General features: G+C 49.3%; 1 protein-coding gene and 1 long non-coding RNA gene across 4 annotated transcripts; one reads left to right on the top strand and one right to left on the bottom strand.

Moving 5' to 3' along the window:
- Positions 1–670: 670 nt before the first annotated feature.
- On the bottom strand, positions 671–10,876 carry Klc2 (kinesin light chain 2). 3 transcript variants are annotated; one of them, XM_032891188.1, is made up of 16 exons: positions 10,720–10,876; positions 9,781–10,056; positions 6,757–6,987; positions 6,597–6,666; positions 5,779–6,001; positions 4,822–4,909; positions 4,615–4,716; positions 4,360–4,533; positions 4,133–4,232; positions 3,197–3,246; positions 3,027–3,094; positions 2,682–2,790; positions 2,427–2,585; positions 2,229–2,353; positions 2,015–2,072; positions 671–1,596 (listed from the first exon to the last, which is right to left on the bottom strand). In XM_032891188.1, the coding sequence occupies exons 2-16, from the start codon at positions 10,006–10,008 to the stop codon at positions 1,513–1,515; spliced, it is 1,869 nt and encodes a 622-aa protein (XP_032747079.1). In that variant the 5' UTR covers positions 10,009–10,056; positions 10,720–10,876; the 3' UTR covers positions 671–1,512. The 3 variants fall into 3 exon arrangements, with proteins under 3 accessions (XP_032747079.1, XP_032747081.1, XP_032747080.1); XM_032891190.1 differs by having other exon boundaries at positions 10,771–10,867; XM_032891189.1 differs by having other exon boundaries at positions 10,703–10,858.
- Positions 10,877–11,009: 133 nt separating this feature from the next.
- Positions 11,010–23,755, top strand: LOC116890739. Its single transcript, XR_004386781.1, has 3 exons — positions 11,010–11,223; positions 15,569–15,646; positions 23,671–23,755. It is a non-coding gene; the product is annotated as an uncharacterized LOC116890739 (long non-coding RNA).
- The last annotated feature ends 236 nt before the right edge of the window (positions 23,756–23,991 follow it).

The raw sequence follows: 23,991 nt of genomic DNA, 5'->3' as shown, positions 1-23,991 counted from the left end.
GCAAATACTTCCGACTCGGGTTGCGCCGCGCTGCCTTGCGGAACCTGTAGTTTCCATGGATATTCGACTTGCCACTGCTGCGCAGGCGCAACCCAGGAAACCGGAGCAGCGGTGCACTCCAGTAGCCTCCGGCGAACGGCCTTCTGGGGTCTGTAGTCTTCCCAATCCCTGAACCAACCTAGCTACAAAAATCTTCGTTGTGCTACCCAATCCGCAGGAGCAGGCTCTTATTTAACACCGGGGTAGGTACGGTTCGCCTCTGAGATGGGCTGCCACCTTTATCCTCTAGATTCGCAGATTGAAACTAGAAGGTGGGAGGTATTTAGGACCAGAAGATTTTGACTTATTCAGCGTTTTTCATGGGATGGGCACTCCGCAGCCCTAGCACTAGGATTATGTGATCACTAGTATTACATATATGAAAAATCCTCAGGAAACTCAGTTCAAGAAGACATCACAGACGGAATTGTCTAGAACCCCATTAGGGCATGTTAGACGCAACCCCAAATCTATAGCATCTCCCCAAACAGTTCAGGATAATAGCAGAGTATTAGTTCCAGCCTCGAGGGCAGGGAAGATATGTGTGTATCCCTCACTCCCGAAGTCTCTCCTGATTCCACCCGACTCTAGGAATGCTCAAGGGGCTCTGAACTCCTCAAAACAAGCCCGGTTCAGGTTCAAATCGTCTTTATTTCTACAGCAACATCTGAAAATAGAGAGCGACTGCCTTACCCAACAAATGGGGTAGTCCCTCCTGTGTGTGGGGGGGAGGGGGACTTCAGAAGCTGAGGCTAGGGAGGCGTGGCAGGATGGCTCAACGGGCTGTGCCCAGGGTGGGGGTCAGGCCATGCCTGGGCGGGGCTAGGTTGAAAGAACAGTGCATTAAGTCCAGGAGGCAGCACAGGGCCCCGTGGTGTGGGGGATCCGGGCATTTGCAAGGTGGAGTGGAAATCCCTCCAAGACCAGGCGAAGAGGTCTAGGAACCCCTTTTGGGAGGCTCTGGTCCCAGAACTTGGAGCTTGGAAGATACCACCACTGGGAACAGGGTGATTTAAGGCCTGGGCGGTACCACTGGATAAGAGAGAGGCAGGTGGTGGCCCGGGAATACCGTGGACTGAGGGGAGGAGGGTTGAATGATACGGCCAATAACTTATTTCTCTATATACAGAAGCAACGGCCGGGAGTAGAGGGCAAAGGTGCTGAGGGGACAGCAAGTACTTAGTGTTCTTGGCTTTGGGGACTGGGTAGGTAGGCCACCACTCCCACAGGCCCAGTACACAGGGAAGAGAGGCCCCCTGCTGGAAGGAATAAATAAGGAGCAGAGCTGGAGCCGGCAGGCCCATCCTCCAGGGCCTTGGCTGAGATGACAAGGGAGGAAGTTACCCTGAGATTGAACAGAAAAGACAGGGGTCCTTGGGAGGGGCAGGCAGGACAAGCAGCAGGCCCATGCGCAGGGCTGGGGGAAGGGATCATGTCAGATGGAGGTTCTGGTGACTGGCTGCCCCTTCAGCTTTAGCCCACGAGGGAGCTTCTTCGGGAGAGGTCCATGGAGCTGGAGCTCAAAGTGCGGCTGTCAGAAAGACCCGTGCCTCCAGGCTGTGGGCAGAGGATGTGTAGCTTAGTCCTAAACTGTTGGGAGTGAAGGGAGGGGGAGGGGAGCAGGACTCCAGAAGAGGAAGGGTTGTCGAAAGGGCCAAACTAGGTCCCCTGTGCAAATCCAAGCAGTCAGAGACTGGCCCAAGTTAAAGTTTAGCTCACACCCAGTGCCTGCCTGAGAGCTTCACGTGGGCCTGGTTGACTGGGTCTCTGCCCCAAGACAAGGGATGTTTCCCTTTGCCTGACCTCTTCCTCCACTTGTTTCTACCAATCTCCTCCCAGCCCAAAGCAGGCCTGAAACCAGAGCAGTTGCTGGATAAAGACTCACCAGGGGAAGTTGGATGGGGCTATACACAGAAAAACCAGGGCCCAGAAGCTGAGTCTCAGCTGCCTAGTACCAGATGCCCTCCGTTCTTACCTGGACTGGTTCTTCCACACTCTTGTTAAGGAAGTTAAGAGAGCTGGCCCTCTTCATCCTGAGGAAAAGGAGGGCCATGGTGAGACAATAAAGGGACACCAGGTTGGGTCTGGGATGGAGGGCATGATAAAGCAGACTTGGTGACAGTGTTTCCTGAGAGGGATGGGAAGTCACTTGGGAGCCAACAGGATACAATCAAGGGTCAGAAACTCACCTAGAATTAGGGGGCTCCTGTGGGCCACCTCCCTGCAGCTTCCTCACCAGCATCTCACTGCTGCGTCTGAGGGCATCCCGGAGCTTCCCAAAGGAGCCACTGCGCCTCAAAGAGCCACTGCCATCCTGTGGGGGAAGACCTGTCTCTAAGACCTACATTCTTTGTACTCTTACAACTTATCTCGACCTCCATACTCACCCCACTCCATTCAGCTGCAGGCCCTGATTCCTCCAGGTCAGACTCAGACCGAGGCCCAGCACCCCCGGCCACATCTCTGCTGCCACGGCGGTCTCCTCGTCCACCACTACCATCTTTTAGCAGTTCTACCACCTTGGTCTGGCTGGCAGGATCCAGGCCCTGAAAGGGGACAGGAAGCATCAGGCCCCAACTGAAGCACACATGGAGCCTCCCTCAGAGGTCTCTATTTACCCTCCTCCACCACAAAAGCCCTACCTGTTTGCGGCTGCGGCTGGCACAGTCTTCCAGTGTGTGTGCAGCTTCCAGCTTGCCCTGGCGCCGGTACAGGGCGCCCAAGCTTCGCAGAGTGGTGTTGACTGTGGGACTGTGGACAGATGTCAGGAAGTCTCAAACTCTTTATCAGGCACAAGACCACATGGGGCTCTAGGGACCAAACAGGCCATGCAGAATCTGGCCTCTCTTATTTGTCTGACCCTGTGGTAAACCCACTGGTTTCTCCCATCCTGAAAAAACCACTCTAGGGCTACAGTGTCCTCCTAGGTCACAATGCTATTTCCTTGGTTCTCATTCTACCCCTCCCCCAGACCTATGAGCCCTCACCTGTCAACTTTACAGGCTTTGTACCAGCTGCCGTACTCCCCATAGGGGGCACTGTCCCGGCGCTTATCCTGAGGGAAACATCAATTAGTCAAGAGCAGGGAGTAAGCTAAGCTCCACACATCCCAGCCTCACCACCCCTTCCCCTGCAAGTAGCCCACAGTGCTGCTTACCTTGCTCTCCTCTCGTTCCTCTGCATGCATCCAGATGGGCTTGTTCTCTCCTGGAAGGAAAGGACTGTTACCTGCCTGCCATAGGTCTCTCCAATTGGGCTGCATATGGAAGTAATGTCTGGGGAAGGGGACAGGGCTACGTAGAAAGGACCCAGATTGGGCTTTGTTGAATAGAAGAACAAGAAGCAAACCCAAACCTCACTGGTGCTCCTGTGGACCCAAATAACAGGCCACATCTGTATTCAGTGGCTATGAAGGAGGTGGGACAGGAGTAATAGGGCAGGCTCTTACACACCTTACCCCAGAGACTGGTGACAGGCCTGAATTAGGGGCAAGTGTGATGAACAGAGATCAGGAAATGGCCAGAAGGTTGTTTCAGAGAAGGAAAGACAGTTGAGTCAGTCCTCAAAGTGAACAGAAATTGTCATGTAGAGAAAAGAGGAGACTGGGTCTACGTAGTGGTGCAAGCCTTTAATCCCAATACTCAGAGGCAGAGGCAGGTAGATCTCTGAGTTTGAGGCTAGCCCGGTCTACATAGTGAGTTCCAGGACAGTCAGAGCTACATAGTCAGACCTTGTCTCAGAGAGAGAGAGAGAGAGAGAGAGAGAGAGAGAGAGAGAGAGAGAGAGAGAGAGAGAGGGAGAGAGACAGACACAGACAGAGACAGAGACACAGACAGAGACAGAGAGAGAGACAGAGAGAGAAAGAGAGAGACAGGCAGACTGATAGACTGACTCAGCAGGATGTTTGCCAATTTGTCTGGCCTGGGCATTGAATTGGGTGTGTGGGTTCCTGCAGGTACCATCCACAGATGAGTCTGGGCTTCTGCCAAATACTAGGCCAGAGGGCTTGCAAGGCCAAGCACTGTCTTGGGTACTCCTGGCTGAGTAGGCCTGTGTAAAATGAATTGGAGGTACGTGGCAACTGTGGACTCACCATTGACTGAGCCAAACTCTTTCTCATGAGCACGGGTAAGGATCTCCTTGTACAGGGTCTCTGCATCCTGGTACTTGCCCTGTTTCAGGTAGCAGGAAGCCTGGATGGGAAAGTTAGTGGGTAAGCAGCATACAGGAGGCTTAGTTTTCCTTTTCCTTCCTCCTGGACATCAGCCCTCCCTCTCCCTGCCTCCTTCCTTTCCAGCCTTCTGCCCAGCCTCAGAGTACCAGGTTGTTCTTGGTCTTCGCTACATTGGGGTCATCAGGACCAAGGCGTGTGGCATAGATCTCCAAGGCTCTCCGGTAGTAGTATTCCACCTCCTCAGCTTTGCCCTGGTTCTGGCACAGCAAGGCCAGGTTGCTGAGCTGCTTGGCCACATCTGGATGAAACTTGCCCAGGACCTGGTAAGAGTCAGTGGCTGGGTTCAGAGTCACCAGATTCTACTCTGTTTGCCCAGCACGCTTGGCCCTGCCTGCTCCCACCTTTTCCCGGATCTCCAATGCTCTCTTGCACAGTGGTTCAGCCTCTTTGTACTTGCCCCGTTTGCCATACAAAACAGCCAGATTGTTGAGGGTTGCAGCCACCTGGGTGTAGAAGAATGAAGGTGTCTTCACTCAGGGCCCTAATAGGCAGCGGGATCTGGAACTTGTGAGGGTTGGAGAGGAACACTTAGTCTAGTTCTTACTCACAGCTGGGTGGTCCTTGCCCAGTGTCTTTTCCCGGATAGCCAGGGCATCATTGAGCAGGTGAGCAGCATCCTTGTACTTATTCTGGTCCCTGGGAGCAGGCAGGACATTCAGGAATGTCCTCCAGCCCGAAGCCTGCCCCCAGGGGCCCGCAGTCCCCGTAGGCACTTCTCCTGGGGTCACTGATGAGTGGACATGATAGGAGTGCAACTCAGAGCATGGGAGGCCTGGGCAGCCCTGCCCTTGAGAACTCTGAGGACACTAGGCAGTTTACCACAACTCACTAAGGAGACCTCATATCCAGGCCCCTGAGTAACTCAACTTTAAGTGATCCCCAGTGCCTTGGCTCACTGTCACTTTCTGCCACAGAAATCCTTTCACCCATCATGAGCTCTGGGCCAATTTATTTTTCTACCCTATCTGTCTTCCCTTGTCCTTTTCCTCTCTTTCCAGGATTTCATGTGTCCCGAGTTAACCTTGAATTAGATGTAAAACCAATTCCCAATTGTCTTGCTCCCACTTCCTAAGTGCTTATAGTGTGTACCTCCACACCTGGCTTCTAGCTCACTTTCAAAGCCCATCCTCAAGCTGGGTGCCTGGGGAAGCTCTGCTGACCACAGTGACCCTAGGGTTTCATGGGTCACCCTTGCTATTATTCACAGCCAAGCTGTAACTTTTCTGTTGGTTTTTTTCAAGGCATGGTTTCTCTGTGGAGCCTGGCTGTCCTGGACTCACTCTATAGATCAGAGTAGCCTCTAACTCAGAGATCCTCTTGCCTCTCTCTGCTTCCTGAGTACTGGGATTAAAGGTGTATGCTATCACTGCCTAGCCTGACCTTTTCTTAAAACTCTGACAGGTTTATTTCCAATGGGAGGCCAGCTTTACAGAGGCATGTTCTGTTTTCTGTGCTGCTGCTCAATTGTCCCTTCAGACACTCACAAGGATGCCAGGGGCCCTTACCGATAAACCAGTGCCAGGATGTTCAGCATGGTGGCCACATCGGGGTGGTCATGGCCTGATGTTTTCTCCAAATCCTCCAGTGCCTGCTTGCAGAGGGGCACGGCCACCTCATAGCGGCCTTGTGAAGCATACTGGATCACCAGATTGTGAAGGGTGCGTAGCCGTGCCGGGATTTCATAGCCCCCATGCTGTGCAGCTACATCCCCTCCTCCAGGGCTGGGGGCTACAGGGCCAAGGGTAGGAAGTTAGATGTGCCTTCTCCTTTCTGAGCTAGGCTGGCATATGTCAGCTGTACCTTTTGTTCATGTGTACTTGGGAAAGTCACCAAATCTGCCTCAACTTCTGAACTTACAGAGTAGGCTTAGTTAAGCCCTCATGTCATCTGCATCTACATTGTGAGATACTGTGGCCCAGCTCAGCAAGGCCCTGCATGATTTTCTCTGTCTAAGGAGCCCAGGGAGTCACTGACTGTGGAGCCAGGCTCAGATCCTCAGGACCTGCTAAGCCCTTGCTCTCCACAGAGCTCAGGGACATGAGATGCAACAGGGAAGACTTGAACTTGCCCTTTTGTTTTGTTTTTCGAGACAGAGTTTCTCTGTGTAACAGCTCTGGCTGCCTTGGATGGCATCCAACTCATAAAGATCTGCCTGCCTCTGCCTCTCCAGTGCTGTGCCACTACTGCCTGGCCATGACTTGCCTTTTAAACCCTAACATGCTAGGACACTGTGATTGGAAATGAGGCAAAAAAAAAAGAACATGGATCCCACTAATATCCTTCTCTTATGACCTGTAGGACTTATAGAACTGCCCTTTTGTACCTGGGCTCTGTTCATCTTCATTGGGAAACAGGTCATCCAGGGAGTCCTTGGGAACATCACCCTTCTCCTCCTGGAAAGAAAAACAGGAATGAGTGTCACACAAGGTAGCACAGGGATCCGCAGGCATGTGGAAACTGGTTGTTGGCCAGCTGGGGCTCACATTTGGGGAAGCATCCTCATCCAGCTTTCGGATCTGACTCATGAATAGCAGGTGCTGCTTTTCTTCCTCCAGCTGAGCCACCGCCTGTTCACTGCGCTGCAGCTTCTGCTGTGTCCCTGCCAGCTCCTCACGCAACCACTGGTTCTCTTGTACCAGGCGCCGCACCTGAGCCCGCAGCTTCTGCTTCTCTGACTCCACAGCCCCCAGATGGCTTGACAATGCCAAGATCACCTGTGCAGCCAGCCAGACCAGGATCAGAACCGAGGCCTGTAATTACAGCCTCAGCCACCTGGGGGCCAGTGAAAGGCCAGGCCCTGGCTGAGCAGTTGTCAGACCGGAGTTCTCCCCTTCCCAGGACCACAGACCATAGTCTAGAGTTCAAACCCAAGAGTAGGTTTGGTAATTTTGCCTGCCAAGATCCTGTGGAATCTGAGTTCCCAGACTCTCCCTTTGTTTCCCTTCAGTTATTAGGTAGCCATGACCAATAATCAGCTTCTTGCCTAGAGCGAGTGATTGTTCAAAAAACCCTGACAGGTGGCTGAAAGGCCACAAAAAGACCTCATCCTAATCTGCTGAGGGTCCATAGCCCCATCTGTCTGCTGAAGGGAATAGAAGCAGCATGTGCTCAAAGTCCCTAAAGGTTCTGAGGAACTAACCACAGGGACAGGTAAGGGATCCACTGGCCCTTGTCTCAACACCCAGCTCTTTTAACATCTGTTCTCCAGGTGCCTGTCTGTCTTGGTCCCTGCTATAGCCTGTATGTTCCTGTCTATGCTTCACGGACCAGGATCGCTGCCTCTCCTCTTTTCAGTCATGCTTTTCCTCTACTCCTCCACTGCCTGTACGTATGCTCTATGATACTCTGTTCCCTATCTGTGAAAGACCTGCATACTAGTGAGAGTAGAGCCCTGCATACCCGCTCTGCACCTGACAGCTGAGGGGCTGAGGTAACACATTGCCTTTCCAGAAGGTTGGAGACTAGGACCCTGCATTTTCTAATTAGTTAGCAAACATCTTTTTTCATTTTTTTTTTTCTTTTCTTTTTTTCCGGAGCTGGGGACCGAACCCAGGGCCTTGCGCTTACTAGGCAAGCGCTCTTCCACTGAGCCAAATCCCCAACCCTTTTTTTCATTTTTTTAAAGGCAAGTTATCTATGTAGCCCTGGCTGTCCTAGAACTTGCTCTATAGACCAGGCTGGCCTTGAACTCAGGGATCCACCTGCCTTTGCCTCTGGAGTACCTGGATGAAAGGTGTGGGCCACTTTATTTGACTGTTTGAAAACATTTCAAGGGATAGGTGTTTTTATAACAACTAAGCTTTAAAAAAAAAAAGTCCAGATGGCACATGCTTTTAATTCCAGCACTCAGGAGGCAGGTGGATCTCTGTGAGTTCATGGCCAGCTTGGTCTACATAGTGAGTTCCAGGATAGTTAGGGCTATGTAGAGACCCTGTCTCAAAACCAAAACAAACAAACAAGTCCTCGACAACCTGGAAGTACATACAGTAGACGGCACAGCCACTATGTTTTTTTGGGGGGTGGGGGAGGGGTTGGTGTGGGTTTTTGAGACAGTTTTTCTGTCTGTCCTGGAACTCATTCTGTAGACAAGGCTGACCTTGAATTTGAGATCTGCCTGTTTCTGCTTCCCAAGAAGCTGGGATTAAGGTATGTGCCACCATGCCTGGCCTTTTTTTTTCCCCTGGTTTTTCTTTTTTTTGGCTGGGACCCGAACTCAGGGCCCTTAGCTTGCTCTACCACTGGGCTAATCCCCAACCCCCTGGCTTTATTTAAAACAAAGAAATCAAGACAATACAAGCTCTCTGGATCCAGGCAGTGGATTGGCCAAGAACCAAGGAGAACAAAACCCTTCCCTATCTAACAGCCCACTATATGGGGACCTAAACAGAACTCCTAAAAGCTCCATAGCCTTACATCCCTAAACTTGCTAAAAGCACAAACACCCAGGAGTTGTGCTGCCCCTCTGACCTTCATCCCCAGGTCCTGTTGAGCCTCCTTCCAGAATATCTAGAACTGGTGTCTCCATGGCTACCCCTCTAATTCAAACTTCCATCTATTTGGAGCCTAGCAGTGGCTTCCTAATCACTTGTTCCAAGAGTCCATCCTTGACCTACTAAAGTTAACTTTCCATAGTTCATAGAGAAATTTCAGAAGTTAAGTCAGACTACATCTTCTGTTTGTTAGGACCCTCCACTGGCTTCCTGACAGCCTGGACATTTTCTGGCTCCTGCTTGCACAGAGGCCTCTAGTGCCCCTTTCTCCCTCTCCGTTATACTAGTCTTGTCTCACTTCAGCACATGGACTTTCCTACCTTGGTCTCTACACGAAGCTCTCCTCTAGTTGCCTCTTCTGGAGGCCAGCCCGTTTCTTCCCTCAGTGCTTGAGTTAAAGTCCTCTCAGAGAAGTATTGTTTGAGCGATAGACAAGACTCCCTTCTATAAACTATCATGAGATCTTGTCCTTGGGGCTCCGATCACAATTTGCTTCAAGTAATTACTTGACTATGTGTGCGTGTTTTTCTTCTATTGTATTAGGGGAAAATCATCTTAATTTGTTTTGGAGGGAGCAGTAAGCTGAACCAGGACTGGCCTGGAGCTTGGAACCCTACTGCTTTCACCTCTCAAGTGCTGGGATTACAGACACCATGCCCAGTGAGGACAAAGATCTTGTCTGCCTTGCTGACCTCTGCATCCTCAGCATTAACATACTGCCATGGCACATGCTAAATGATAAGCTATAGAACTTAATGAATTAATGCATAATTGAATTGTGAAGGGAGGTTACTAAAGCATTTCTGTTTTCTTCTGTCATCCATCCAGTCTGTTAGGTAGAATGAGGCCTGAATGGCACAGCTCTGTGTAAGGTGGCATTTCCAAAGTGTATTCATTTAACATTACTTATTGTCCTAACGTGACGCTCTAAGAGATAAGTGTTTCCTTGCTGAGGGTATTCCTACATTACCAGGACCCTTCCAGTAATCTTCCACCATAGCCCCAACACTGACCTACCTGAGCCTCCCCAAGCCCCAGCTCGATGGCCTCCAGGGAGCGGCGCAGGAGGAGGCAGCGCTCCTGTGAGCCCGGCTCGGCCTCGCCTGCCTCATGAGAAGCTAGGGGAGCTAGCAGGGCACGATGCTCCCCTCGCAGGGTCTCTAAACCCTGGATAACCGCCTTGGTGCCCAGCACTATCTCGTCCTGACTCAGCTTCTCCTCCCGAGGAAGCACCATCGTGGCCATGGTCTTGCCGTCTGTGGAGGCAAGGGGTGGGGCAGGCGGACGCCGGGCCTAGGGCCACACCGCCGTCCACCCCAAGTTAGGTAAACACCTGGAGGTCCCCAGACGCCCAGGTCCCAAAGGGTGTACAGATCCCTCAGCCCGCAGTCCTCGCGGTGCCCGCACTCGACCTACAGGGGGCGCGTCAGGCTCGTCTAGCCTAGGGAGACGCATTGCGGTGTGGCTGAAGTGAGGCTGGACCCTGATTCCGCCCCGACCACCGGCTCAGGCCAGTTTACGTAAAGCCCAGCCTTGGGGGTTTTTTCCGGAACTGTCCTAATCAGGACGCAGAGGACTAGGGCATTGTAAGGCGTTCCCAAGTCAGAAACTACAGGCCCTCCGGGCAACTGGGTCTCAGCCCGGGCTACAGCCCCTTCCCCAGGGCAACCGGAACCATGACCCCCTCCCCCAGGGCAGACGGAGCTCAGACACCGGGTCCCCGCCTCCACCCTCCAGGGAGGCTGCGGTCTTCAGTTTCGGGACAGGTTTCTGCAGGCCGCGCCCACAACGACCCCTCCCACAGGCTGGCCAAAGGCCTGCAGACCCTCCCTAGAAAAGGCCTAATTCCCAACCCCAGCCCAGGACCGCGCCCCCTCCCCGCAGACCGGTCGGGTCCTCCCACAGGCCGCGCCCACGACGACTCCTCCTCTAGGCCGACCTGCAACCGCTTCTCACCGTCCGGCCTGACCGGGTCTCCCGGCCCAACCGGTCCGCGCCGACCTGCACCTTCTGCTTTGGTCCGGCTCTGGCTCTTGCTCCTGTCCCGCTTCACCCGGATCCTCGACCGTGAGCTCGTCTCGCTGCCTCCATCCCGCCGGCCTTCCCAGCAGTCCCCGCGCCGCCTTAAAGGTGAAGCCGCTACCTCGGCGGCGTCGGAGGGGGCGAAACACGTTCCAGCCGGCCAGCTCGCTGCCTTAAAGGGGCCCCATGGGCCTGGCCGGCTTCGGGGTGGGGCCAACCCAGACGGGACGCAGAAGGGGCGTGGCTGGACTCGCCCCTCGGACCAGAGCTTCCTGGTCTGGGGCGTTCAGAGTCGGGACCCGCATGACTGAGGATCAAGGAAAAGGCCGACCTCCTCAGATTCCAGAGCGAATCAGTCCCTATTGATTGACGGCTATTTGTCCAGTGTTTTTGTTGATGTCTTAGTGCATTAACAGTGCTCACACAAAGGGCTGTGAGGTGGGTGCTGTCATTACCCCCCTCTCATGCATCTGACTTTACCCTCGCCTCCGTGCTTGTTTGTCTTTAGAGACGCACTTCTTTCAGGCTTCGGAGTTGATTGTATCTCTAGGGAATTCTCAGCATCTAGGTTTGCTTTGTGAGGGAACAGAAGGAGGCTTCTGGTTAAAAGGGAGAAAGAGGTGGAAAGGAGCATGTGGAGATCGGTGGGGTAGGGAGAAGACCCATGTCCCTGAAGGGAACATTGGGTGGATACTGCTGACCAGATAATGAGGTCAGACTAGTGTCTTTGGTTTGCAGTGGTGTCATTGGGGGCCTAGGATTAGGTGTTACCAACTCGGAAAGAAAGACCTCTGTGCTAGCTAGTTTTATGTCAACTTGACACAAAATAGGGTCATGGGAGAGATGGGAATCTCAACTGAGAAAATGCCTCTATAAGATGAAGCTGCAGGGGAACCTGTAGAGGGAGGGTCCAGGTTAGTGTAGGTGAGGTCAGAAAGCAGTTCTGAGCAAGCACAGGGGAGCAATCCCACAAGCAGCACTCCTTCATGGGCTCTGCATCAGCTCCTTTGTGCCAGTTCTGTCCTCTTTGAGTGCCTGTCACTGGATGAACAGTGCACCAAGTAAACCCTTTTGGTCATTTCCACACTGCCCTAAGACAACGTCTTTGGTTCCTAGCCCACTAGATTCTACTCTTTCTGTCTCTACCGGCCACCCACTTGATGCCGACTGCAACATCAGTCTTCCTAACATTTTTCTTGCTTTGCCTTCTGGAATGTAGTTCACCTGCTGATTGGGACCTAAGGTAGCTCAAGATAGGGAATATGGTAGCACTCGGTAAATGCTATTTTACAGAAAGTGGGGGAAGGGGAGAAGGTTTGTTTCTCTTACTGAGGACTTGAGTTTCATTCTCAGCACCCATGTGACTCACAGCCATCTGTACCATTTCCAGGGCATCTTCTGATCTCAGCAAGCACTAGGAACTCGTGTGGCACACACACATTCTTCCAGGTGAAACGCTCATACACACAAAAATAAATCGGAAAGGTAAAAAGGTCAGAGAGGTACACTTGCCGTTGACGTCTTTCCAAACCTACATTTGGTGTCCTTTTCTGTAACAAGGGGCCAGCCCCACCCTCACCCAACTTGTTGGTTGACAAGTAGGAGCTGATGGCAGAGATCACCACCTCCATCCCAGGGACAAAAGCAGTGAGAACTTGCATAGGCATCTCAGGGACCTGGAGTTTATCTTGAAAGGGGGTAGGCGCAGGCTGGGAGAACAAGGTTTGGCATTTGCCATTCTTCACAGAAAGATTGTCCTGTATACTCTTAGCTTAACGGGGACCTCACTCTCTTCTCCTGAGACACTCTAAATATTAGAAAGTTCCCTCACCCCACCCCTGAGACAGGGTCTCATATAGTTCAGGCTGGCCTCAAATTTGCTATGTAGCTCAAGGTAACCTTGAACTTCTGTTATCTCCCATGTGCTGAAATTACTACTCTGTCCAGCTTCAAACCCAAGGCTTCACGCATGCTAGGCAAGCACACTGCAGACTGAGCTGCATCCCTAGTTTGAAAGGTTACTTTTTATTTAAATAATACCAAAGTGCCTTCCTTCCTTGTGAACTCACAGCTTCTGTCTGCAGCTGCACTCTCTTTATCTAGGCTGGCCCCATGTCTTTCACTAAGTGCTATTGCATTAGCCTGACCCTTCCCTTCCATCAATCCAGATGCTGCTCCAAACATCATGGCATCCTAGGGCCCAGTGATCCAGAATAAGTCAACTGTATAGTCACCAAGTGATGGGATCTGTGCACATGTATCGTATCAGTGGAAAGCACTTGACTAGCATATATTAAGACCTGGGTTCAATACTCATAACAAATAAACAAAAGCCCCAGGTCAGTCTACTAAAATTATCACATTTTCTCAAGAACTCACCAGGTTCTTGATCCTTTTCTATCTATCAGTGATTTTTTGTTTTTGGGTTTTTTTTTTTTTTTTTTTTTTTTCTTTTTTTTTTTTTTTTTTTTCATGGTTCTCCCAATTCCAGCATGAGAGACTTGGATCTGTGAGTTCAAGGCCAGCTTGGCCTTTTTTTTTTTTTTTTTTTTTTTTGTTTTTTTTTTTTTGTTTGGAGACAGGGTTTCTCTGTGTGTAGCCCTGGTTGTTGGCTGTCCTGGAACTCACTTTGTAGACCAGGCTGGCCTCAAACTTACAGAGATCTGCCTGCCTCTGCCTCTCTAAAAGTACTAGGGTTAAAGGCTTTTGTCACCACCACCACCACCTGGCAAAGGGAACGTTTTTATCCTATTGTTCTCAGGCAGCTAAGGCTCCTGAGTGAGCAGTTCTTCCCCCTGCATCGCTAGTCCAAACAGTTTGTCACTGAGAGTGTGTGAGGAAACCAACATGGAAGCTAAGTGGCATGCCATTGCTGATGTAGAGGCACAAATGTGCACACTCCCAATTTACCTGTGGCAGGGTCCCCCAGATAGAGCTGCCTGCTGCCTCTCTGCATCCTCGCTATGCTTTTGCTTTTGTAGGTTTAAGTACCCACCCACCACCACTGTTCCTTCTGCTTTTCTCTCTACTTAACCGAGGGACCCATTCCTTTTCATCACCGTGTCCCAGGTAAATAAGGAACAATGCGCACCCTTGCTCTGTGGCTTTTGTTGGTTCTACAGAGGCTTCTGTGCAGGCTTTGGTTGTTTCATTTGTGCTTTTCTTAGGCAGCTGGCCCCGCCTCTCGCGTGCTGGACCTTTTTTTTTTTTTTTTTTTTTGACTGTTCTCTTTATCTTGTTTTCTGTGCCTAACCTTGTCTGTATTCAACCTTTTCAGCCACTTGTCTTGTTATCTGGTCTCTGAGGATTACACTGTGCTCCCTGAGGGGACGGACTGTTGCTCTGCCCTGCTCTGCCCTGTGTCCCTCCACTTTCAGCTGCTGATTTCCTGCCAGGCTGCCGCTGATACTTATGGAGAAGAAAGGAAGGAATTGGTTCAGAGATGAGGTTCAGCTTCAGTTGTTTCTGTGGTGCTCAACAGGACACCCACCCATCCTCCAAGCCTGTGGAAGTTGTTATTGCTACTCAAAAAAATTAATGTATGGGTGTTTTGCCTGCATGCATAACTGTACACCATGTGCACTGAGCACCCAAAGAGGCCAGGATTGGGTGATGGGTCCTCTGGAACTGGAATTACAGACAGTGGTCAGCTGCCATGTGGGTGTTGGGAATGGAACCCAGGTTCTCTAGAAGAGCAGCCAGTGCTCTCCAGCCCCAACTATTTCTTAATATTATTGTGTTCTTTTTGCAAATCACTCCACTACTCCTCCCCCACCCCACTGAAGTAGCTTGTTGCATTCTTCTTTTTCCTCTGGCAGCAACTTTCTTCTTTTCCTTTGCTACTTGAAATTTCTGTGGATTTACCTGTAAGAGTTCAAGATTGGCAGCTCCTTAAAAAACTGCATACCCCCTTCTATGGACATTTTTTTCAAAATCTTTTTTTTCAAAAAGATTTATTTATTATATATGAGTACTCTGCAGCTGTCTTCAGACACACTAGAAGAGGGCATCAGATCCCACTACAATGGTTGTGAGCCACCATGAGGTTGCAGAATTGAACTCAGGACCTCTGGAAGAGCAGTCAGTGCTCTTAACCACTGAGCCATTTTCCAGCCCCTCTATGGACATTTCTGTTTTTTTTTTTTTTTTTTTTAAGATTTTATTATGTATAAATATACTGTAGCTGTCTTCAGACACACCAGAAGAGGGCATCAGATCTCATTACAGATGGTTGTGAGCCACCATGTGGTTGCTGGATTTGAACTCAGGACCTCTGGAAGAGCAGTCAGTGCTCTTAACCACTGAGCCATCTCTCAGCCCCTCTATGGACATTTCTAACTGTCAGTTTTTTCTACAACTGAGTCAGGTTAAAGTCTACCCAGAGCTCTCAGGAGAGGCCTCTAGTTCCTCTCCTGCTAGCTATTCTACCTTTTCTGTGAATTCCCAGTCAGGCTAGAAGGGCTCCTACCTTGTTCAACACAGGGGCTGGAGAGATGGTTCAGCAGTTAAGGGGACTTGAAAGCTCTTGCAGAGAATCCAGGTTTGGTTCCCAGTCCCTACAAGGCAGTCCATAACTCTCTGTAACTCCAGTTACAGAGAATTCAATGTTCTCTTCTGGCCTCTGAGCACACTGCATGCACATGGTACACAGATATACATGCAGGTCAAGCATCCATGCACATGAATAACAAAATTGGAACATGGGTCAGACGCCACTAAAGTCACACCACATCTCTGTGTGCTAGTTGGTAGTGTTTTCCGACGCTCTGCTGTTTCTCCCCAGTTCTTCATCTGATGACCTCCTAATGCCTGCTTGTTGGATCTTGGGAAGCACTGAAGATAATAGCTGAGAGCATTCACAGTAAGCCTTTCACAAAACACTCATTGTTCCTCACTTTTATTGTTATCAACACAGACAAGCTTATGATTTGACAGACCTTGTGCTAGGGAGGGAGGCAGGGAGAAAAAAAATGTAAAATATAGGCCAGCCTTTGTTTAGTGCTGTTGGAAAGAAGGAACAGGGGTGAAGACTGGTGGGAATAGAAAGGTGAGCCCAAACAGAAGCGAGTTCTGCAGTTGGTGCCGACGGGAGCCTGTGTGTGTTCCTCCTCCTACCCTCAGCTCTCCCACGTGCCAGGGGGAGATGCCCAGATGGCCAGAATCCCAGCTCTAGTCAGACCCCTGTATTCCTCTTCCACTCAGAATGGCACAGCATCCATGTCTGTATCATCTCATTCCCAAGTCTCCTGCAGAGATGTCTTACCATCTGCTCATGTAGGGCAGATGGCCAGTGCTGTCCTCAATCTCTCCTTCAGCCCTACTGATATCCTTTCTTTCTCCCTCTCTCCCCTTCCTTCCTCCCTCCCTTCTTCCCTTACCACTCTCCTGCTTTGAGGGTCTATGTATCCCAGGCTGGCTTTACACTTCCGCTCTTCCTGTTTCCAATCCCTGAGTAGGGAGTTCTAAGTCTGTACTACTTCTCTGGGCATCAGCCTGGCTTTTCAACTACCCACCCTGCTTATTCTGCCTCTGAACTTATTCTCCACCCTTCCCTCAGTACACATTGTCACTGTATCATTTCTTTGTCTCAGACAAGGTTCCTGCCCCCCAGAGTTTCTCTTTCTCTGTATAGCCCTGGCTGTCCTGGAACTCCTGTGTAAACTCAAACTCAAAAGATCTGCCTGCCTCTGCCTCTCAAGCCCTAGGATTAAAAGTGTGCACCACCATACCTGGCTTCAGACATGGTCTTAACTATGTAGACCGACCAGGCTGTTCTCAAACTCAGAGATTGCCAATCTCCAGTGCATATACTAAAGGCATGCACCACCATAGTGGGAGGGAGGGGGCTACTGCTGCTGCTACTTCCTTCTTTTTATACTGGAAAAGTGCATTTAATTATTTATTGTGTGTGTGTGTGTGTGGTAGGTGCATGTGTACCATGGTGGTCAAAGGACAACTTTCAGTAGTCTGTTCTCTCCTTCCACCTGGGGAACATGGGTCAGACCCCACTAAAGTCACACCACATCTCTGTGTGCTAGTTGGTAGTGTTTTCCGATGCTCTGCTGTTTCTCCCCAGTTCTTCATCTGATGACCTCCTAATGCCTGCTTGTTGAGTTTAAGTCTTCAGGCTTAGTAGCAATTGCCTTTACCTGCTCGACCATGTCACTGGCCCATCAGATGTCATTTTTAAAGCAATACAGTGCCCTTTGACTGACATAACACTTGGATTATTTGGGAACTTCACACAATGCACCTCAATCACACTAGTCTCCCAATCCTCCCAGGTCTACCCCCTGGTCCCTCAAAGATAACAATCATTCCCCAGCCCCACCTTCTGTCCCCACCAGAAGTCACTGCAAAGAGCTACACTTCAGCATTCCTATCACGATTTTTAAGGGCTTTCTCTTCAATGGCTTTCTGTCTAGACTGTTTCTTTTTAGGAGGGGTTTGGGGATAAAGGTTGTCACATTCTTCAATGTCATTCTTAAATGTGAGTCTGCAGTCATCAATACCACCACAAAAGATGCTTTCTTGCCCATAACAGCGGCAGCAGCACTTCAGACTTCCACATGGTTTCTGGCAGCAGCATAGACCATGGATAATACGCAAGGCAACACAGCTCTCGGCAGTGGCATAGTCCATGAACACCAACATGGTCTCTGGCTTTTTGGCAAATGGTTTGAAAATGGAGCACTGGCTGTTCTAGAATTCCCTATGTAGACCAGGCTGACCTTGAACTCACAGAGATGACTCTGCCTCCTAAAGGTGTATATAACCATACCTGGACTTGACCCGGTGGCCTGCATCCTCTGGTGTGCTGGAATCAGGCTTTCTCAATCCTGTTGTCTCACAAGTGTCTCAGAAGAAGGGGACCCTTGCTCTGGCAAAGGTCCACCCTCACAGGCTGGCTTTACTTTTCAGCTCTCCATGGCTTCTAGCAGCACAGAACCACCTTTGGTTCTCTCTAAGTTGCTCCTCCCTCTTTTTTTTTTTTTTTTTTTTTTTTAAACAAATACTGCTTCTTGTGCCTAGAATATCCATCTTGTTTAGGCACCATCTTTTTTTAAAATTCATTTATTTTATGTATATGAGTACACTGTCTTCAGACACACCAGAAGAGGGCATCAGATCCCATTACAGATGGTTGAGAGCCACCATGTTGTTGCTGGGAATTCAACTCAGGTCCTCCAGAAGAGCAGTCAATGGTCTTAACCGCTGAGCCATCTCTCCAGCCCCTATCTCTCTCCATATTTGATACCCTCCTGAGGGTTTCCAATTCATGCTATATGGCAATTATCCCTTTGCTAGCCTTGAGTCCCTAGGTATAAGAGTACCAAAGCGTCACTTATCCTTGTATCAAGCTGAGTTGGGACAAGAACCATCCACAGAAAGAATCTCAGGAGGCTGGAAGGTGGAGACTGCTGGAGTAAGAATTCTGGCCTAGGCATGGAGCTGCCTCCTTGCCAAGTATGGTAACCATCTCTGTGGTCTCAGGTACCTGGGAGACCAGAAGTTCTAGATCAGCCTGGGCAAAGTAACACACTGTCTCAAAAGCAAAGGTAGAAGGAAGATAAGGAAGGAGGGAGAGAGGAGAGAAATGTGACTTAAGAGCCAGTTTATGCACACTGCGTGTCTCATTCAAAAAGCTGTCCTCTGTCAAGATCTGCTGAATGCCACCAAATGGACACAGGTCATTGATCAGGTATAGTTTCAGGCAAGCTTGAATACAGGTTGTGTGCTGGTACCGGTTACCAAGACAGGATGAGAGGATTAGTCTTGCTTTGGCCAGGTGAAGGCTGAGATGTTTGTAGGATCTAGATTGTCGACAGAGTGATTAATCCAGTGAGATTCTACTGCTGGGAGCCGAGATTTGTGACCTCGTGTGGAGGAGGCAGCAGACACAGCAATGCCATAGATGCTGTCTCTGAGGATCCAACGAGCTAAATGTAAAGCACTTGCTGTGGGAGGCTGTGCGGGTGACAGGACGGCTGCCAATGCTCTGCTCTTGGACACAGCAGTCAGGAGATGAAGGAAGGATTTTCAAACAGTTTGGCTGGTTGTGGTGGCACAGGTCTACAATCCTGGCATTCCAGTGGCTGAGGCAGGAGGATTGTGAATTCAAGGCTAAGCTGGGCTACATAGTGAGACACTGTATCAAAAAGCAAAAATGCACACACACACAAATAAATTAAAATGGGTGTTGGTGGTGGAGCGATGGCTCAGCAGTTACGGGATCTGATGCAGGCACCTACACTTACACGCATATATTCATATGAAGATATACACACCTACACATACATGCATATATTCATATGAAGATATACACGCCTACACATACATGCATATATTCATATGAAGACATGCACACCTACACATACATGCATATATTCATATGAAGATATGCACGCCTACACATACATGCATATATTCATATGAAGATATACACGCCTACACATACATGCATATATTCATATGAAGACATGCACACCTACAATACATGCATATATTCATATGAAGATATACACACCTACACATACATGCATATATTCATATGAAGATATACACACCTACAATACATGCATATATTCATATGAAGATATACACACCTACACATAATTAAAAATAAATAATTTAAAATGGAGTCAGGTGGTGTGGCACATATATTTAATCCCAGCACTCAGCAGACAGAGGCAGGCAGATCTCTGTGAGTTCAAGGCCAGTCTGGTGTGCATAGTGAGTTCCAGGCCAACCAAAGCTTCACAGTGAGAGACACTCTCTAAAATAAATAAATACAGAAGTACACAAGTGTGTTAAATTGGGGCAGGTATTAAAATGGGGCAGGTGAGATGGCTCACCTGGTAAAAGCATCTGCTCTCAGGTAAAAGCCTGGTGATCCGAATTTGATCCCTGGGACTATAATATGGAAGGAGAGAACAGATTTCTACAAGTTCTACCTCTACTTGTGTGTCATTGCATATGAGTGTCCACAAGCAGATATATATGCATGCACATACAAAAAATATTAAGAAACACACCCAAAATAAGCAAACAAAACCATCAGTTGGGAGCTGAAAAGTTTATTCAGCAGTTAAAGAGGGTTTGGTGTTTGCACATAAGGTCAGGGTTCAGTCGCTAACACTCACATAGTGGTTCATAACCACCCGTAAGTCCTGTTCCAGGGGATCCAATGCCTCCTTCTGGTTCCTTCAGGCACCAGGCACAAACGTGGTGTACATACATAACACAGACAAGATACTCTTACACATAAATCATAAAAAAAAACCCTTCACCTGTCCTCAAATTACTCTATTTGGAGACAGTATGCAGAGGGGTTGTTCACACGGCTTTACAGGGAGTGTGATGGTTTGTATATGCTTGACCCAGGGAATGGCACTATTTGAAGGTGTGGCCTTGTTGGAGGAAGTGTGTGTGGGTGGACTTGGAGACCCCTCCTCCTAGCTGCCTGGGGATGCTCTGTTCCTGGCTTCCTTTGGGTGAAGATGTAGAACTCAGCTCCTCTTGCACCATGCCTGCCTGGATGTTGCGATGCTGCCATGCTCCTGCCTTGATGATAATGGACTGAACCTCTGAACTGTAAGCCAGCCCCAATTAAATGTTGTCCCTTATAAAACTCATCTTGGTCATGGTGTCTGTTCACAGCAATAAGACCCTAAGACAGGGAGGAATCCTGCAGACTGCCTTAGCCAGAAGCAGCAGCACATGGACAGTCCATGCTTTGGAAAGTCATAGCACTGCACACCTGATGCCCTTCTTCTAATCCAACACATCAGACAGATCTCATATTAGTTATGGATTCTATTGCTGTGATAAACTATCATGACCAAAAGTAACTTGTTGAGGAAAGGGTTTGTTTCACCTTACAGCTTATAGCTCATCACCCAGGGAAGTGATATCTGGAACTTAAGGCAGGACTCTGGGAGCAGAGACTGATACAGAGGCCATTGGGGAGTACTGCTCCCTAGCTTGCTTCCGTAGCTTGCTCAGCGCAGCCTTATACATCCCGGACCACCTGCCTAGTGTGGCCCGACACAGTGGGGCTGGACCCTCCCACATCAATCACTAAGCAAATCCCTACAGCTTGCCAGCAGGCAAATCCTGTGAAGCCAGTTTCTCAATAGTGTCCCTCTTCCCAAATGACTCTACGACATAAAACTAGTCAGGACAAACTCCAACTGAGAGAATCTACAAAATACTCGACTTGTATTCCTCTAAACTGCCAAGGTTAAGACTGGGGATACTGGAACTAGAGAGATAGCTCTAAGAATGCTTACTGCTTCCCAGCACCCAAATTGAGTGGCTCACAACTACCTATAACTCCAGCTCTAGGACATCTGATGCTCTCTTCGGGCCTCCGTGGGTATCCACACACGTGGCATACATTCACACAAACACACAATTAAAAATAATAAAAATTTAGGAAAGTTTGGTAATGCTGCTCAGTAGAAGGGCATTTGCTCAGTACATACAGGGTCTTGGGTTCCAACCCCAGTGCCACAAAAGCAACAGTAATAACAGCCAACCAAAAAATGTTACGGTTGCTGGGCAGTGGCACGCCTTTAATTCCACCACTTGGGAGGCAAGCAGATCCCTGAGTTTGAGGCTAGCCTGGTCTACAGAGTGAGTTCTAAGTCAGCCAGGGCTACACACAGATCAACTCTGTCTCAAAAAACAAAAGTTAGGGTCATAAAAAATAGATACAAAATTGGAGTCAATGTCACAACTCAGACAAACCCAAGAAAACAATGACTACATGTAGTGTGGCATTCTGGAAAGGCTTCTGGAATGGACAAGATATATCAGAGTGGAATAAAGGAAATATGTATAAAGTTCAGATGTGGATTAATGAATTGAATTATGCAAATGGAACATTTGGGGTAGGGGCAATAGAGCAGGCTAAGCAATTACCCTGTACTAGCTCTGGAACTTTTCTAAGATTAAAAACAACCTGGGCAGGGGCTGGGGATTTAGCTCAGCGGTAGAGCGCTTACCTAGGAAGCGCAAGGCCCTGGGTTCGGTCCCCAGCTCCGAGAAAAAAAACAAAAAACCAAAAAAACAAACAAAAAAAACAACCTGGGCGGGGGTGGTGGGGTGGTGGGGTGGTGGTTGGGGATTTAGCTCAGCGGTAGAGCGCTTGCCTAGCGAGCGCAAGGCCCTGGGGGGGGAAAACACAAAAAAAAAAAAACCCTGGGGGCTGGAGAGATGGCTCAGAGGTTAAGAGCACTGACGGCTCTTCCAGAGGTCCTGAGTTCAAATCCTAGCAACCACATGGTGGCTCACAACCATCTGTAATGGGATCTGATGCCCTCTTCTGGTGTGTCTGAAGACAGCTACAGTGTACTTATATATAATAAATACATCTTTAAAAAAAAAAAAAAAAAGAGCACTGACTGCTCTTCCAGAGGTCCTGAGTTCAATTCCTGGCAACAACATGATGGCTCACAACCCTCTATAAGTACGGATGTCCTCTTCTAGCATATAGATGTACATGCAGACAGAGCACTCATACATTTTTTTAAAAAGTCAGGCTGTTGATCTAGGTCAGCAAGTAAAGGTGCTTGCTGCCAAGCCTGATGATGCCACGGTGCAAGAAGAAAAACTCCTGAAAGGTGGCCTCTGACCTCCACACAGACTTTACACTCCCCTACATGTAATAAAAGCTAGTGTAGGGTTGGTGAGAGCTAGATAGGGCTTCTACCCTCATATGGACATGTACCCAGTTCTTAGATGACACCTCTGATAACCTGGGGCCTGTTGTGCTCCATCAGTGACTGGCAGAGTTGCCAAGGCCTAAGCCAGACTGTGGTCTCCTGCTTGGCAGTTTTGTCTCTGCCCTGTTCCTCCATGGCCTACAAGAAAATGCTGAGCATCAAGTGTCTTCTGTGACTGATCCGGATAGAGGGCTGTTGTAAAACTTTAGTTCTTACTGTGACAGTCACCATCCTTATAAGAGCAGCTGCGACTATGTGGAAGACCCTCCGGGCTGAGCTTGTTGATTCTTGAAGTTCCCTCGTAAGATGGGGCAGGAAAGGTTACTGGACCTCAGTGAATGCATTCTGGGTCCAGGATGGGGAAGAGGAGGTACAGGCAAGAACTCAAGTTTCAGTGTCCCAGGAGAGGTGCTGAGGGAGAAAGGCAGGAAGAGAGTGGTCCTTGCCTGAGCAGATAAAGGATCAAAGGGGGGCGGGGCAGCAGTGATTACTAATTTAAATCAAACACACCCAGGAAATTTCTGCTTAGTCTATAAGGAAAACAGCCTGAAGTGAGAAGAAGGAAGTGAAGTTGATGGACTCTGCTCACGGGCTTCTAGTTCACAGAGCTCTGTGGAGGTCAGAGATCAACTTTGTGAAGTCAGTTCTCACCTTCCACTTCAGGTGGGTTCCGGGGATCAGATCCAGTTCATCATGCTTGCATGGCAAAGTGCTCTCTCTACCATCTTGCTAGTCTTCTCTGGTGAACCTTGTCAGCACTTGCTGGCTTCTGGTTCTCGGGAGTTAAGTGCTATTACCATTAGCCCAGAAAGCTTGTCATTCGGCTGGGAGTCCATCTGAAGTTGATGACAGTCTGCCCTGCTTTGTCTCAGGAATGTCTAGGGTGGCTCTGTGTCTAGGCCCCTGGAAGAGGGAAGTCTGCACCCAGGACACTGGTAGTGGTGGCTAGTTTTAAATGCCACCGTCACACAATCTAGACTCACCTGGAAGAGAATGTTTAGAATAGGTTGTCTTGTGGGAAGATCAGCCCATTGTGGGCAGCATCATTCTGTGGGAAGATTTTCCTGCACTGAAAAGGAGCCAAGCACTTGCACATGCTTCGTTCATGAATGCTTCAACATGCTTCAACATGAATTCGTTGAACTATAACCCATAGGTCTGAACTACAGGTCTGTGGGACTATAGCTGCTTCAAGTTCCTGTTGCCTTGATTTCCCTGAAGTGATGGACTGTAACCTGGAATGGTGAGCCAAATAAACCTTTCTTCCTTGAGCTGCTGCTATCATGGTATTTATCACAGCAATGGGAAGCAAAACTAGGGCACTGGCTATGACTTTCTCATTTCAGGTCACGGACCAACAGGAAAGTAAACGCAACAGATTTTAACCACCCACCAGCCAAAGCAAAGATCACTTGGACTCAGAAGGGAGGAGCATACCCCTGCCTTGGGAGGCAAGTCTGAGGATGGTGGGTTCTGG

The sequence above is a fragment of the Rattus rattus genome, chromosome 2 (genome assembly GCF_011064425.1).
Source record: "Rattus rattus isolate New Zealand chromosome 2, Rrattus_CSIRO_v1, whole genome shotgun sequence".
In the NCBI taxonomy this organism is placed as follows: domain Eukaryota; kingdom Metazoa; phylum Chordata; class Mammalia; order Rodentia; family Muridae; genus Rattus; species Rattus rattus.
The sequence above is the reverse complement of the archived record's forward strand: the minus strand, read 5'-3'. Positions and strand labels throughout refer to the sequence as shown.